This window comes from Rousettus aegyptiacus, unplaced genomic scaffold, assembly GCF_014176215.1.
Source record: "Rousettus aegyptiacus isolate mRouAeg1 unplaced genomic scaffold, mRouAeg1.p scaffold_m13_p_15, whole genome shotgun sequence".
NCBI classification, from domain to species: domain Eukaryota; kingdom Metazoa; phylum Chordata; class Mammalia; order Chiroptera; family Pteropodidae; genus Rousettus; species Rousettus aegyptiacus.
Window position 1 is genome coordinate 58,825,228 of NW_023416290.1, and position 16,863 is coordinate 58,842,090.

The 16,863-nt window shown below is 60.1% G+C and overlaps 1 protein-coding gene across 7 annotated transcripts in view; it reads right to left on the reverse strand.

Annotated features, from left to right (window-relative positions):
- AGO2 (argonaute RISC catalytic component 2) overlaps positions 1–16,863 on the reverse strand; it is a 78,739-nt gene that overhangs the window by 38,213 nt on the left and 23,663 nt on the right. For 6 of the 7 annotated variants that reach the window (XM_036233070.1, XM_036233067.1, XM_016133583.2 and 3 more), the window contains exon 2: positions 6,728–6,923. In XM_036233070.1, coding sequence (XP_036088963.1) covers positions 6,728–6,804 — 77 coding nt within the window. In that variant the 5' untranslated portion in view covers positions 6,805–6,923. Of the gene's footprint in view, positions 1–6,727; positions 6,924–11,531; positions 11,550–16,863 lie in introns of those variants that run through there. The other variant, XM_036233068.1, reaches the window with a different exon arrangement.

The window sequence follows — 16,863 nt, forward strand, 5'->3', positions numbered from 1 at the left end:
GAATTCGTTAACTATACACTTAAAATGGATGTGCTGTGCATGTAATTGTATCTCAATAAAGTTGATTTGTATTTCAAAAATGAAATGTAAAGAAGTTTTTTAAATCACGATCATCTCAAAAACGTAGGGGGGGAGAAAAGCATTCATAAAATTCCACACCCATTCACGATTTATTTTAAATCTGCCAGCGAGGAACAGAAGGAACCGCTCTTAAGTGAGAGCGCGGCTCCGGGGCCGCCTCGTCGGCTGCTGGGCCGCAGGCCAGGCAGAGGCTGCGAGGAGGAAAACCTGCCACAGTCGGTGGACGGGGCGACCACGTCTGTTAAAAACCCAGACGAACCGACAGAGGAACACTGGAAGCTTCCGGAAGACAGACTCCTTGCCTTTTTCTGTGTTAACTCCGGGGTCCTGCAGACAGCGGATGCCCCATAAATGTTTCTTGAACAAACGCACGTATTTCCCTGGGTAATAAGTCTTGATTCATTCACTCTCCTGTTCACTATACACCGTCAGGGACAGGCGAGACAGAGCGACGCTTAAGGACCAAGAGCCCAGAATGGCAAAGTCAACCATCAAGTAAACCGACTTCAGTAAGGAAGCCCCGGGAAGCTCAGTCTCAGGCAGAAATGCAACGAGGGAAGAGGCTGGAGAGCCAGGTGGACAGGTGTGCCCGAGGCCCCCACCCTCTCAACCTCTATAAAGTTAAGACTCCCCACAAAGCTTCGGTTTCTAGCAGTAAACATGGAGTTGTTTCCTTCTTCCCCTATGAGAAGTCGTGGGTTGTGGCCACTCTGATAAAGCAGCAGAGGAATCCTGAGTGGTCTGGCCACACAGGACAGTCACATCTGGAAACACAGATTTACATTATCTCATTACATAATGCAACATAGTATAAGTCAGTCACTTGTGACGTATTGACGTTGTCAGGACCAATGGCCATTAACCTCCCCTCTCTCCTCCCGGTTTCTGGGCGAGCCTCAACCCAATGGCACCCCGTCCCCTGAGAATGGAGAAAAGCAGCCAAACCAAAGTGTCCTGCTTACACCCAGTTACAGCGAGGGATGGTTTCACCTGGAGTTAAACGGACAGGGACGCAGGGACAGGGGACAACGGGCTTCAAGCGACACACACCCATCTTTTATCCGGGAGTTAGAAACACCATAAGATGCTGAAAATAGAACCGCCAACTAACATACCACATTCATGGCCCATAATATTCAATTCTCCCAAGCAAATCCATTCTTTCAATCCCAAAAAAGAGATCCGGAGGGGTTTATTTTTATTTGATGGAACTTAATAAACCAATTCTAAACTGTACTTGGAAGTAAGTCGGGCGGAGGCTTTGGCCAGCACACCCCCGGGCCGGACGTGTGCAGGCCGCAGTGACGAAGACACCGTGCTCGAGCCGGGACGGGCGAGGAGGCCCGGGAACAGAAGCGAGAGCCCAAGAAAGACAGGCGGGCGTCCGCACGTCCTCACGGGGACAGAGGTCGCAGCAGAGAGGGGACGGGGCAGAGGCGGGCATCTGCGCGTCCTCGCGGGGACAGAAGTCGCAGCAGAGGGGGGACGGGGCAGACTGTCCAAACACCGGAGCCGAGGCGACCAGACGTCTGGTATTCAGCGCAACGCAACGCAGCCCGTGCCACAGGGGACGCCTGTCCACACGTAACGGGGCCTTCGGGACAGGAGTCCGGTCCTGCCCGCCAGGAGCGCCCAGCACCAGGCAGCCCGGCACACCAGGGGCTCAGCCGGGGCTGGTTCGGAGGAGGAGGCTGTCAGGTCAGCAGTACCAGGACCCGCCGCGCGGAGGAAAAGCAATCCTGCTCCGGTGGCCAGGGGCGGGCGACCCCGGACACCCCACGGCCAGGAGAATGCCTCGTCGCCAGCCGCACCCCGGCCCAGGCCTGGGCAGCCCACTTTCGTGGGGGCTGAAGGTGCCATCGCCTGAATCATGTTGTGCAAACGAGACGCAGATGCTCGGATTCAATGGCAGGATGGCAGCTCCTTCGAGGGCAGAGGCCCCGCCCCCCATCGACAGGGCGGCTCCCGGCAGCTGACCTGCCTCCTCCTCCCTCCCTCCCTCCAATCTCTGTTTTAACTATGGTAAAGAATAACATAAAATGTGCCATTTCAAGCATATTTTCACGTTCAAGAGCATTCAGTACATCCACGGAACAACCGCCACCACCGTCCGCCTCTAGAACATTCTTATTCCCCAACGGAAGCTCCGCAGGCCCCTCTGCCCAGCCGCAGTGACTGCTCCTGACCGGCTGCTCCCCAGCAAGGCGGACCTGCCGGGGGACACCCCAGTTACAGGCGTCCCCAGTTTAGTTCTTCCTTAGCATCGAGTGTGACCCCTGGAAACGAGGTCGCACAGCTCCCCGGGGTAGGTGGCCCCCTGTCCACACTCGGCAGGCAGCGGCCTCTGTGCACGCTCTGCGCGTCCGTCTGCACACAGTGCCACAAACGCAACCGTGTGACGACGGCGACGGCGAGACCGTCGGCCCCGGCCCTCTGCCAGGCGCGTCCCACGCCCGGCTCAGCTGCTCCTCACGGCAACCGGCGAGGCCGATGCCCTCCTCTGCATGTCACCCAGGACCCCCGGAGATGCGCGGCCGCACGCGGCACGCGGCAGCGACGAGATGCCACGCCGCCTCCTGGGGCCACCGCACCCGCTGACCAGAGGGCCAGACGCGCCCGCAGCGGCTCGTTTGCCGTTTCTGCTGTAATCGCGGGACGCTCTCTCTTTTTAATTTCTAGTGACACGGGCTTCGCATTAATACATTCTCACTGTAAGATTCAAACACGGATGACGCCGGAAGTCCGCCCGGACCACCTCCTCGCCTCCATCCCCTTCTCGGAAGCGACCTGACCGTTTCAAACCCATGCACGTGACTAAGCACATGGGTATGTGAAAGAAATACACGGCATCACCGTTTATTAAACATTTGGCATCGAACGCATGGGTTCGGAGCCTGCTGTTTCCTCACTGCATGTCTTTGAGAACTTCCCTTGTCACTGTATACAAAGTGGCCGTCAAGCCCCGAAAGAGACGTTACTGCGTCAGGTACTACAATGTAACATCAACAAACCACACAGGACACACCTGCCCGTTGTTTCCAGACTCGGGGTCCGCAGCGTGAGGTGCCGTCTCACTGTCGTCACGATGCTGACGGCCCCCCAGCAGGCACTCCGCAGCACGTCCGTCTACCCAGCCCTACAGGCGACACGTGGGTGGACTTCTCTTTCCTCTTTTTTTTCGCCTTTACAATTAGACATCCCTGTACATCTTACCTCTTTGGGATAGTAAGAAGCAGCACTGTTGGGTCAAAGGGAGGCACACACACACGTACACACACGTACGCGCGCGCACGCACACACACACACACACACCCCTTTCAAAAAGCCTGGGCCAATGCACTCGCTCCAGTGGACAGTGGCCAAGGTAAGTAGCGGGCTACGAACGACGGTCCCGCTGCCCTGTCCCCCGCCTCTCCCCTGCCCAGTGTTACCGCTTGACCGAGCTCAAGAGGGCCAAGGACAGAGCGGCTGAAAGATGAGAGGCACACCTTCCTTCGCAGCCCAAGCTGTGCCTCTGAGCAGAGCGCTTCTGCCTGTGAGCCATCAGGAAGGTCCCTCGGGCAGGTGGCGAGGCCAGCACAGCCCCATCCCTGCACCCTGAGTGACACGGGAGGCGGCCCGAGAACACGGACCTTGCCCCACACCCGGCCCCTCCCACGCGGTGGATGGCTCTGCGGTGAACGACTGGCCGCCTGCGCAGACAGAGGCCGAGGGTCACGGGGCCGGGTTCACGATGACTCAGCACACAGTGCTCGATGACACCTTCCTCTTGGCCCATGCAAAGCCTCCGGGCTGAACTTACTACGCGCCTGCCACGTGCTCTGCACGAGGCTTTGGGAACCCAGGATGAAGACACCGGGGGACGCAGGAGGAAGGGGAGGCAGGTAGCGAGCGGGGGCTGAGAACGCCCCTGGCGAGGACCAGTCCCCGGCGTGGACTGGGTCCTCCGTTTCTGCCTCCCGTTCCCCTCTGAGCCGCCCCCTGAGCGCGGGCGCTGGCTGGCCGGACTCTCCCTCCCCCAGGGGCGGGCCCCCAGGGGCGGGCCCCCGGCCTGTCTTGTCCACCGGCGGACACCCAGCGGCACAGTGCCTGTCACACGAGTGGGGTCTCCTGAGCCCGCTGGTCGCCGGCAGGGGTGGAAGGCAGGACTATGGCGAGGCCCTGGCACGTAGGTTTTGCCTGCACGAAAACTTCACTTACAACATTTTCCATACTATTTTGACTGATTATAATTGTGTCATTGGACCTTAGCCAAAGCCCATCAGAATCAACAGTAAAACAGAGGACCCTGAAGGTTCACACGCTAACCAGGCGGCAGCCCGCAGGCCGGCCCCGCCTCGGGAGCAGCGGAGCGTGCTGGCCTGCGGGCCGGGGCTGGCCTTGGCCTCGACCTGCCGCGCGGGCCCCACCTTCGCTGCTGGCTGTCTGCCCTGAGGCAATTTCTAAACACTGAGTAACTTTAAAACCTTCCGGTGAAACTACACTGGGGATGCGGAAGTACAGTCAAGCACAGAAAGCCGATTTTAATCACCATCAGCCTTTTTCTGCTGCCAGATGACGAAGCCTTAGTCATGCCTATTTTCATAAAACCAAACTCCTGGTTTGTACGGCACAAGAAACCGGCTGCCGCCGCCCAGCCCGGAAGCCCGGAAGGTGTGCGTGCCTGCCACGCCCTCACCCCGGCTCGGAGAGTATACCCAAACCACAGATTCGCACCGGTCTGTGTCTCACGAAAAGTCAAACACACACGAGCGGCCCATTCGAGGCGGCTCAGAGCACATAAGACACGTTAAAACATCTCGGACCTTCAGAAAACAAAGCCGTTCAAGCCGGCTGTGCCCCCACTTTTTTGCTCAGAAACACGTTTTCCGGTAAGCACATGTGGAAAGGATCTCCGATAACTGTCAGGGGCCGTCTCTTTGGAGATACGTCTTTTGGGGACTCTTCGAATGGGTAGGTCAAGGGGTTTACACTATTTTTAATATATACAAGAAACCGCCTTCTAAAAAGTCTGGACTAATGCATATGGGTCACGCTGAGTGATCCAACCGTTGGTGTCGTAAATAAGGGAGCTATAGCTAAAACCGGGCTTACAGGGAGTATTTATAGCATTAAAAAAAATGGATTGGAAAAGAAGAAAGGTTTGAAATGGTGATCGAAACTCAAAGGGAGTATAAGGAAGAAAATAACGTGAAGATCAGAGAAGAAAAAATGGGGCAAAAATCAATGAGCAAAAGAGAAAAATCAATGAAGTGAAAAACTTTCTGTGAAAAGATGAACATAACTGACAACCCCCCAGCAAAACTGACTGAGGAAAAAAAAAGAAAACACAGGTTTAAAATAGCAGGAAAGAAAAGTTTTCTCAGCAGACCCTCGCTGCACACCATACACAAAAATTAATTCAAGATGGATTGCAGACCTAAATATACAAGCCCAAACTACAACTTTTGTAAAAAAAAAACAAACGAAAAAAGAATAGTTCTTTGTAATCTTCAGGTAGGCAAATATTTCTTAGACCACGCCATGTAATAACCATTTTCAAAATTTCATAGCAGGACTTCATCAAAATTTTAAAATTCTGACATTAAGGACACCCTTAAGAAAGTGAAATGACTAAACTCAGGCTGTGTGAAAACACTCCCGGTAAAGACTTGCACCTGGATCACAGCGAAAACTCCTACGGATCAGTAACCAAAAGACACGCACCCCCCAGAACTGGGAAAGACCCCTACAGACACTTTTCCAGAAACAAAATATTATAACATCATATGCAAATATAATTATGGATACAAGTACATGAAAGGTGTTCGACTCGGCAGGACATGGACATGAAACCACAGTGAGAAACCGTTCCACGCCCACCAAAACAGCAAAAAAACAAAAAGAGTGACCACACCAAGTGCTGGCGAGGATGTGGAGCAACGGGAAGTCTCCCACTCTGCCGAAAGGAGGGTACGGCCACGCTGGAAAACTAGCTGGCCGTCTCTTCCACAGCCAAACCCACTCTTGCCCTTCGGTCCAGAAATTTCTCTCCTAGTTATTTATTTAAGAGAAGTGAAAATGTTACGTCCACAAAAAAAAGACTTTAAGTATGTTCACAGCTGCTTCATTCATGATGGCAAAGCCCTGACAGCCCAAGCATCTAACAAGAGGATGAATAAATAAATCACGAAGCACTCACATGATGAAATATTCCTCAGCGATAAAAACAAGCAGCTATTAACACACATTACGATCCAGGTCGATATCAGAATCACTGTGCCCAGCGACAGAGGCAGGATGAAGGGGGAGGGTTTTGTAGGCTGCACGAATCCGTGTACGCGGGCAGGGGATGAATCCGCGGCGACACGGACCAGAGCGCGGACTTTAGGGGGCTGGGGTCAACGGCACGAGGGCACGAGGCAACATTCTGGGGGTGGGGGGCACATACGTGCATTTTGTCAAAACTCATGAGTCGCACTTACGTGTATTTCATTGCGTCTTGATTTAAAAAAAAAGTTTTTCAAAAAATAAACACAACCAAAACTTCCTCGAGAAAAAAATCAGAAGGATCCACTGAGAATCAGAGGTTGAGGAGTTTACAATCTTGCGTTTGCATGCAAGGATCCCACACAGAAATCAGGACCAATAAAGGAGGAAGCGATACCTGTTAACTCTCCTTGGGCATTTCTCTGGCTTGATATCCAATTCATAGTGATAGATGTCAATTTTTGGAATGTCCATTTCAAAGAAGTTGGCCTGTAACTTGATTGTTCTCCCGGAGGTCCCGAAGTCGGGTCTCGGCGGAGGCTTGAAGGCATATCCTTGGATGGGGGGTGGTGGCGGTGCAGGAGGCGTGAGCACTGGAACAGAAAGGTCACCGTCAGGCAGGGAAACAGCCGGCTTTCCTGACGCGGGGCAGCGCCTGGGACGGCAGCGCTGGGGCGGTGGGGGGCTCCCCCAGTGCCCGGGCAGCCCCCCCCTCCCCGCGACCCTCCCCCTGCCATCAGTGACCCTCAGGCGCTTCCATTCTCGCCTCCTCCACAGTCACGGGGTCCCAGAGAAAACCTGAACTCACGCCCGCACCCCACCGAGCAGACCCGGTCACAGACACCCCCTAGCCGCCACGCTCGAGGAATCCTGCCCTCACTACATGCCCCCCAGCATGTCCCCCCCGGCCTTGGTGGCACGTGACGTCACGCCAAGCCCTCCCTTTTCAGACCACCCCCTCCTTGGTCCTCTCCTTGCTCTGCCCAAATCCTCCCAAAGTCGCGTTCTGCCCTCCAGCCCCCGTCGCTTCTCGCCGAGGGCGCCCGGCATCCCCCCCTTGGCATCCCCCCCCATGGCATCCACCCCCCCCCACGCCCACGGTCGGCCTCCACCACGAGGCCACGCCCGCCCAGCACCGCGACTCCTCCCGCCTTCTTCACGGTCTTGCCTGCTCGTCTCTCAGACACGGTTTCCTCCCCATCACTCCCTGCCTCGGTGTGGGCCCCCCTCGGTCCTGGGGGCTGGTGGCGGCCTCCAGGCGCCCCCTCACCCGTTCTCCGCACCGCGGGCCGGAGTGTCTGAGCTCACCTGCCCCAGCACCCGGCTCTGACGGGCAGGCACGCGCAGGTGTCCACGACCTGGCAGCCTCGGCCTCATCTCTGCGGCCCCAGCACCGCCCTGCCCAGGACCCAGCCTCCGCGCTCGGAGCCCCGCGCCTGTCCGGCACGCACGTCTCTGCCCGCCTCGCGCGTGGGGGACAGGGAAGATGAGGCCGCGTGGACCATCGGCAAAGGGGCCGTGAGGACAAGGCTAACGGGACCCCAGGCATCAACGTGACGCCCCCCGATGGTTGATTTAACCAGGGGGGGCCCTTTCTTTTTCTTTTTTTTCCATATACAGAAAAAAATTTCATGCCAATTAAAATTTTCCGTAATTCTGTTGGTACAATGAAAACTGGGACTTTAGTGGGGGGGAAAAAAACCAAATATTCTTCCAATAACAGAATGCTTTAATCTTCATTCAAATGTGTTTCAAAAAAAATTTCTCATTAAAAAAAAAAAAAATTCCAAGTACTTCGATCCTGACGCTCACCGGAAACAAAAGTCCACTAAAAATAACGCTAGCTGTTCTTGCTGTATTTCTGACCCAGAAAAGCCGAGTCCTTGAATTCCTTTTTGTTTTCTTTCGATGAGAAAACGAACGTGCTTTAAAGGTTACTAACTTCGCGGAGTTGGACATCCGGAAGCCTTCGGGCCTCTCGCCACTAAGCCACGGGGACTTCACAGATGACAAATGCACAGACTTACACAACACTCCGTCCCCTCGGAGGCACACCCGTGTGCCCCTTACACGCTCAGCAGGGTGCCGGGGACCAAGCAGCCGAGTCACGTCCCAGCAGAGTGTCTGCGGGCAGGTCGTCACCCGGTGCGTCAGGTGCGTTTACCGCTCTACGTGCGACAGGTCCCACGTGACCCCTCACCCTCCCAGGCCTGACCACGCCGAGACGTGGACACCGCTGCCCAGCTGGGCGCGGCGTGCTCCCCGCGGACTGAGAGCCGCTCCGTGCTCAGCACCGAGGGCCCGCTGCCCCCTGGTCCCTGTCCTCGGGGGGACGCCTCCTACCCAGCAGGAGGGCGGCATCTCGCGAATGCAGAAACACGGGTCAGCCACAGGAAGCTGCATCTGTGCCTCAGGAAACGTCCACGGCGGAGCCACAGAGATCGGCCCCCGTGGCTGGCTGCAGGGACGGACTCCGCACTGACGGGGTCCCCCGGTGACAAAGTCCTTCCTCACACTTCGAAATCGTGCCTCCTGGCCACGGAGCAGCAAAGCTGTCACTTTTGAAAAGTGAAGCCGGCCACGGATCACGGCGACGCCGGGCTGAGGGGCCCGGCTCCAAACCGGGGCTTCTTCCCGCCCCGTCGGCCGCCATCTGTCCCCAGGCAGATGCTGACGGTTTCGCCTTACACAAATCCGACCAGCTGGCACGGCTCAGGCCGCGGGCCCCATCTCTCAGGTCGAGCCTGTTCTTCCCTCGACCCCAGCACCAGCTCCTTCCAGGGCGGCCGCCACGAGAAACGAGGAGGACCGCCCGCCCGTTCACGTCCCTAACCTCTATCGACAAGAGCGGCGTGAAAACTGCAGCGGCCGCGCTCACAGACCTCGCAATTCCGCGAGGCATCGCTTCCTTGCTGCTAGCCTTTGACGAGGACGACACCGAGTCGTGGGGAAGCACACGGCCGCGGAGTCACGAGCTAACGCTGCCGCCGTTTTCCCCAGCAGAGGGGACAGGCAGAGGACCCACGACCTCGTACCGTGGGGGAGGACGCTCCGCGAGCCGCTGGGCCTCCGTCCCGAGACACCCCGGGTCTCTGTCATGACTCACGGGAAGCCCCGAGTGCAAGGTGCCGGGATGAGGAGGAGGACCCGCAAACACCGCCCCGGGGGGCCCCGAGCGCAGCGCCGGCGCCCAGAGTCCCCCGCGTGCACGGGAAAGGCGCGGCCGGGGGGACCACCGTGAGCCCCGTCTCGCCGGACGCCCAGCTCGCCGCCCGTTCCGACCCCACCTCCCGTCACTGGCCCTGCGGGAGGAGCTGAGCAGCTGTGACGGCAGACATGCAGTGGACAGACGTCACGGGGGAGGGAGGGCGGGAGGCCTGAAGCCCGGGGCGGCCGCCTGGCAGGGTGCCCTGCGGGCTCCGGTGCCCTGGCCGACCTCCCTGCCCACGGGCTCCCTGTGGCGCCCTCCGCCTCTGCTGCCTAAACGACAGCCTGAGTGGCCATGTCGCAGAGGTGGTGGCTTGTGGGACGACGTCCCCAGGAGACGCCCCCAAGCCGGCGCGGGATGAACCGGCCGCGGCTCCCGCCGCCTGCTCGGCAGAGACGCCGCCCCAGATGCCCACCTTGCACCAGGGGCTGCGCCCAGCGAGGCTCCCGCCCCCAGGGTCCTCCCACGCCTCCCCCTTCCATCGAGGGGAAGTGCAAGCTCTTCCCTCCGCGAGGACACCGGACGCCCGGGCCCGTGTTCCCTCCGCGGCCAGGCCGGCGGGCACAGCCCCTCTGCCCCTCGTGGCGACGAAGCCCTCGGTTTTGTCCCAAACGGGTGTCCGGCGGCCTCTGTGGGTGCCAGTCCCGCCTCCGTGGGCTGGCGGGGTGAGCCCTTTCTCGCCCAGCCCCCTGGACGGCGATGGCTGAAAGGGACCCCGGCCGTGCCGCGGGGACGCGTCCATGGTGGCGGCCGGCCCGGCCCCTCAGCACCAGCGATGGGTCTGGCTTCCCGGCCAGGGTGAGTCCTGAGGACAGGGCGCCCGAGCTGGAGAAGCTAGCGCGGTGCCTGCCGACCACGTCACTCGTGTGCTAGAAAACTCCATTTTTAGAACCACATCTCAATCAGTGAAAGGGAAACACGGTGAATGAGCAACCAGCTTCCTGTGTGAGTGACAGGCCACAGCAGCCGGGAAGTCACGGCGCTCTCGACAGGCGCCCCGGGGGGCGCGCTTGCCACTACCCGTCCTCACGTGCCGGGGCTGTCGCCGGCTTCCCAGAGCAGGGTCACAGAGCTGTGTGACGCCTGCCCCCTCACAAGGTGACACTCTCGTCCCAGCACCCCCGAGCACGGGAAGGAGACGAGGGCAGGGCTCGCACACAGGGCAAGACACCGGGGCGACTGGCAGGGTGAGGGCACGGAGGGTCCCCAACAGGCGGGGCTGCAGCTGCTCGGCACCCCCGCCCCCGCCCCCCGCCCCCCTGCACGCTCCTGCAGGGGGCGACCCCGCGAACAGTGCTCCCCAGGGGCTTCTGATTGCATCCAACTTATTTCAGGGTGGCGGGGCAGAACAGACGCGGCCACTTCGTAGGGACAGGGCGGAGGGAGGGCAGGACAGGCTGCCAGGTCGGGGGCGTGGAGCGGTCTGAGAGGTGCTGGGGACTCGCCCAGCTGGGCCGCCCAGCGCCCACGAGGGCCACAGCCCATCGGGGAAGCTGGCACCTGACCGGCTGGTCTCCATGGCTGCCCTGCGAACGCCGGGCCCTGATGTGCTGTGAGCTCACGATGCACCGGCTGCCATGACAACCGGCTCTCCAGACTCGCGCACCACGCAGGCTCGGAGTCGGGATTCAGAAACCAGACATCCTGATAAGGCCTGACGGCATCGCCTGCTGCTCTCATGGCTCCAGCCCCACGGGCAGAGAGCCGCGGTCACAGCTGTCCGGGGACGCGGCGTCCCCTCCGCTGGTCCCTCGACACTTAGCACGTGGAAGTGAATTTTAAAAATCCGCGTGACACGCGAGGCCGGGCACACGGACCTGGACCCTCACGGGCAGACGACGGACCCCCCCGGCCGGCCTCCTACTGCAACTGCCACCGTGTGTCCCTGTGCGGCCAGCCGGGCGCCGGCCCGTGCCGGCGGGCAAGACAGCAGCCTTGACCACAGGTGACACGTACCACACACTAAATCACAGAACTGGGAGCCGGAAGTCACCTTGGAAACCGGGGGTGTGGGGGAGTGACTCGCCCTTCCCCCTCCAACCTGCTCTGAGTCATCGACGGTGAGCCCGGCCGTAGGCGGGTGCTGGGGACATGCCGCCACCGAGACAGGGCCGGGGGCTCAGCCAGGGGGGAGGCGGCACCCAGACTTCCTAGAAGGCCAAAGTGCCCGCTTCCTGTCACCACCCCCAACCCGACCACTCCTTCCGCCACGCCCCGTGACGAGTTCTGTGACCTTCGAAAACAAACACTCCATATGACGGCTCACTCCTGGCGGGCTTGCATGTTCCTTAAGAAAAATCTAAACTACAGTCATTAAATAAACAAACAGCCTGGCTCTGAAGTGAGCGGCTCTGGTGACCACGGTGTCCTGAAGGCTCCGTATGTCACTGGCCACTCTGTTGTCACCTGGGCTTGTGCCACCAGCTCGCTGCGGGTCTGGGTGGGAGCTTGAGGCTCTCTTGCAGGACGTGAGCCAGGCCCGCCAGCGGCCGGTCTCAGCGGGACCAAGACGAAGATGTACCACCCCCACACCACGAGGCCACCGCAGAGCCTCGCACCTCGACGCGGGCATCCGCGTTCAAAACCGTGCGCCCGCTTTCCTCTTAGAGCTGTTTTTATTCTCTTGGGCAAAAGACAGTGACAGAAACAGCTCAGGGCTGGTCACCCAGCCACTCCATAACCTGGGCCAAGCCCCGTGTGGACGTCAGCTCCTTTAGGCTTCTGAATGTCCCCGTGAGGAAGACTGAGCGGCTCTGGGGTGGATGACTTGCCAGGGTCCCCCGGCCAGGCAGTGGCTGGGCGGGCCCACCCCCCAGGGCTGTGCCTCCCGCACGGGCTTCCACCGTGTGCTGCAGGGGGCAGACGAGGAAGCAGGTGCTGTGTAACGAGCACCCCGGACACGTGGCCGCCGCTCACGGGACCCACCTGCTGCCTACACGGGCAGGTCCGCGGACGGCCCCCGGGTTGGCGGGACCGCGCCCCACACGCTCGCAGCAGCCTGTGCGGTGACCCGACCGCGGGCCGGGCGCCTGCTCCGGCGGCTGCAGGGACGAGAGAGCCCGGCAGCCGGGCAGCGCCTGCGGCAAGGCTCACACGGCAACGCCGCGCTCCCGGGGTGCCGGGCCGCACCCCGCCGCCCCCGCCGGTCCCGCCCACGCGGAGCCTGGCCGGACGCGGTCTGCGCAGCCCGCGCTCACTGCCGGCCTCCGCGGTCTCCGCTCCAGGTCTACTCATGAGCACCCTGGGCTCGCGACGGCACGGGGGACCCACGCCCCTGGAGGTCCTGGCCTGGGCGGAGGCCGACAGGTGCACGGTCACTATCAGGAAGGAGCGTCTGTGACCAGCACGCTCTGGAACCCAGAGTGTCAGCTGGAGCCAGTAGGGGTTTCGATGTCATGATAAACAGGAGGCCATGTCCCCACCCTCAGGGGGACGGTGGCTTCTACCCCTCCTGCCCTTGGGCAGGTCCGGTCAGTGCCTCCCGCTGAGGGAAGAAGAGGAAACGAGAGGGGGGGAGTGGGGGACGCAGCCCCGGCAGGCTGCGGGAGGGCGGCCTGTGGGGAGCCAGCCGACCATGGGGTCACAGAGCCTCTCTGGAAATGTGTCATCTACAGCCACGCAGTTCCTGTAAGCCTCTCGTTTCTTCCTCTCTTGGTAAAAATTCTCTGGGAAAGTCCCCTCTGTGTCGGCCTGGTGCTGGGCAAACCCGGAGGGGGTCCTGGAAGGCGCCCTGAGCGGGGGCAGCCGTGCTGGTGACGGCGCGGCCGGGGGTGCAGGGGGCCCCGCGGGAGGCGTGAACGCCTCGCCCAGCCTCCGTGGTTGAATGACTAACGTTCTAAAAATACCACCTCGCCGTGGTGAGTGACGTGCACTGTGCACAGTGCACACGTGTGCGGCCTAGGGCCAGCGTCGAAAGCCCAGCCGCCACCCTCGGGCCGGGCGGGCAGCTCGCTCTCAAGTTTCCTGCAACTTCAAAGACTTCTGTCCAGAGTGGATTTCCAAACAAGCTGCCGTGGATCCACCTGAAATTCCAACCATCATTCAAACGCCATCTCCTCGAGAAAGGGCTCCCAAAGCCACCCCTGCGACGCGTGAGAAGAAAAACAAATTTTTTCTTATAAAAGTTGTTTTCACGAAATTCCCCTTGTAAGTTAAAAATGTCCCCTCTGACCCACCATCTGTCTTTACGTGACAGTATTAGAAATGCCGCAACAAACACGAGGAATTAAAGAAATACTCGTGCACCTAAGGTTTTATGGCACCGCGGCACTGGCCCCGGGACGGCGGGCGCGGGCCCCGCGGTCCCCGCTAGCGCAGGGGCCCGAGGGCCTGGCCGAGCGAGGGCAGCACGCGGCCGAAGCTGGGGAGGAAGGAGGACCCGTGTGTCCCGTCTCCACACACGTGTCGTTCACGTCTGGCCAGTGCCTGCCTCCTCCGCCCACACGCGGGCGTCACCAGGGCGGGGACAGTGTCTGGCGCTGAGCGACTGCCGAAGGCAGGAGCCAGTGAACAGGGGAATGCGAGGCTCTCGGGGTCACACTCACTCGTGGTGGACACGCCCCGATTCACAACCCGACACTGCCACCCGAACCAGGCAACCGCGGCACAGACGGGAAGCCGAGGGGTCCGGAAAACAGCTCACGGGCCAAGCTGCCCCACGTCCCTGGAGACCGTGGACAGGACAGGTTTCAGGCCGCGTGCACTGACGGTGGCCCACGCCGCCACCTCGCCGAGTTCAGCCTCGCGACTGAGAGCTGAGGCCTGACCGTGCGCCAGCCCCGGCTGCAAGGGCGCCCTCTGATTCTACCCCGTCACTACCTGAGCGCCTGCTCCGTCCCTGATCCCAGGGAGGTCGCCACCCTCAGGAGCAGGCAGGCAGAAAGCCCACAGGAGAAGTCGCGCGTGAGCAGACAGACCCCTGGGACAGTTGGGCTGGCTGCGGTGGGACTGCACTCCAAGGGACAGCGCTCGGGAACGGAGTTATAACCAGTTTCTGGATACCTGAGGGGGAAGGAGTTAAGGTGAACACCCTCGCTTCTTTATTACAAAACAAACTCCAAATGGGCACAAACTGTAAATATGTAACATTCCGAAGCGAAACAAAACATCCAGAGAACGGTCTTAAATGTAACAACCTTTAATAAATCGAGGGTGGGAGCAAAGAACCGAAAAGGACAGGTCACGAGAGACAAGCTGGACCCCGCCAGACTTTCGAAGCTTCTCTGACAGCTCAATGAACTCAGACAATGTTGTGACGTAATAAACTCACAGACCTGAGGACATAAACCTGGATGTACAGAGTCTGTGAATTCCTAAGGACCAAAAACTCCGGCAGGAAAACAGACAGCGTACGTGGACAGACAGAGCGTCCAGGAAACTCTAGCAGCCAACCGACGAGAAAACACAGCAGCCTTCAGTCAGAGAAACACAAATTAAAATTATAAATACTCTTATAATTTGAACTGAAAATCATGGTAGTTCTGAGAACGTGGACGAAATGAACCTTCTCGCTCCAGCCAGGTGGTTCTGGAGTGTGTTTCAGGAGTCTCGTAACTCTGCACCTCGGCACTCACCCTAAAACACCACGCAGACACCTGAACACACGAGCGCTCACCCCGGTGTCCGGCAGGAGACGGACCCAGGCGCACGCGCCCGTCGGCAGCGGCTGGATTAATACGTCACGACGACAATTTCTTGGCACTGCACACGTGCGGCTATTACATGAAGAGACGCCCACAAATAGGCGGAGAAGTTTCAAAATGATGCCAGGCGCAGCCCCGCGTGTGTCCGGCGCTCCCACGCCTGAGGGGGCCCCCGGGGGGGCCGCGAGGCGAGACGGGGTGGGGGGACACCCCCGAGATCGTTCCGCTCTTCTCCCCGCCTCGGTTTTTTAAGAAACCCAGGGGCAGCTATGAGTCAGCTCCGGGAGGAGGGCGAACGGGCCCTGGACGCATCGCTCCGCCTCACTGTCTGACGTCCCCCGGGGCCAAAGGCAGTAAAACCCAAGATGCAAGCACAGCCATCGCCCCGTTTAACGGACGTCCAGGGGGACACTGACACCCGCCCGATTCACGATCCGAGGCGGGCCCGTCGCGTTCCCGTGTGCGCCTTACAGGTGAACGCGGAGGCCTGCAGCGCGAGCCCCTTGCCCACGGCCCCGCAGCGGGCAGGTGGGTGGAGGCGGCAGGCGGGGGTCACTCCACCAGCTGCGAGACGACGGGTGGCCGCCGGCCGTGCGCCGCGGGGCGGGCGCGCCCAGCCCCAGAGCCGCCCGTGCTGCCCGCCAGCCGAGCGCAGGAGAGAAGCCAGGGGTCCCTGCATCAAGGCTCGCCACGCACTCTCCCCTGCACCGCCGCTGGCAGACGCGACTCGAGACACAGGATTCAGGCCGCAGCCTGGGTTTTACACCCCAAATGAAAGGAACCCATACTGGGATCGCACAGAAGGAACAGAAAACCTCAGGTCTGTTTCTACTCACTTATAAACATGCCCCAGGGCACCCCTCAGCAGGACCCTGCTCCTCGCTCGGCTCAGCTGACTCAGAGCGGGGTCCCCCTTCTCCATCCCTGCGGGCTGCACAGTCAAATCATTTCTGAGGTGGCACAAAACCACCTCATTTACGTACACGCCCTGGCACGCACTCGCCGAGGGCCCCGATGCGCGCACGGCTCCCCGCGCTGCTGCACACTGCGGGGCGCACGGCGGCACTGATGCGGGGTGCCGTCCGCACAGGCCCCCGCCGCTCGCTGGGGCGGTCGGTCCCTGCCACGTCCCGGCCTGTGGACCGTCCGCACAGGCCCCCGCCGCTCGCTGGGGCGGTCGGTCCCTGCCACGTCCCGGCCTGTGGACCGTCCGCACAGGCCCCCGCCGCTCGCTGGGGCGGTCGGTCCCTGCCACGTCCCGGCCTGTGGACCGGAGTTTCTTCTTTTTTAATGGGAAGGAAAAGCTTATTCTTGAGAGCACATCTGACCCCCCATGGTGTAAACGTCCATTTGTGTCACATTCACGCAAGTGCGGGTGTGGACTCGGTGCTCGGAAAGCTGACTTTCTCACTCAGCTGCAGTGGAGCAGGGCTGGCCGCCACCTGCTCGGCCTTTCTGCCAACGAAGGCGTGGCCACTGAGTGGCCCCCAGGGCCGGGACCCTTTCCACGGGCACTAAGTCCTGAGCTCCAGCCTCGATCTCGGCGATGGGCTCAGAATAAACAGCATTCGGATTTCTCCGGCTCACGCAAGTCCCCTGACACCTGCTCTTGTGGTATTAGCTTGTGAGGTGCAATAAATTTTAAAAGAAAAAAAATTAGGAAGAAAATTAACATCGAGAACA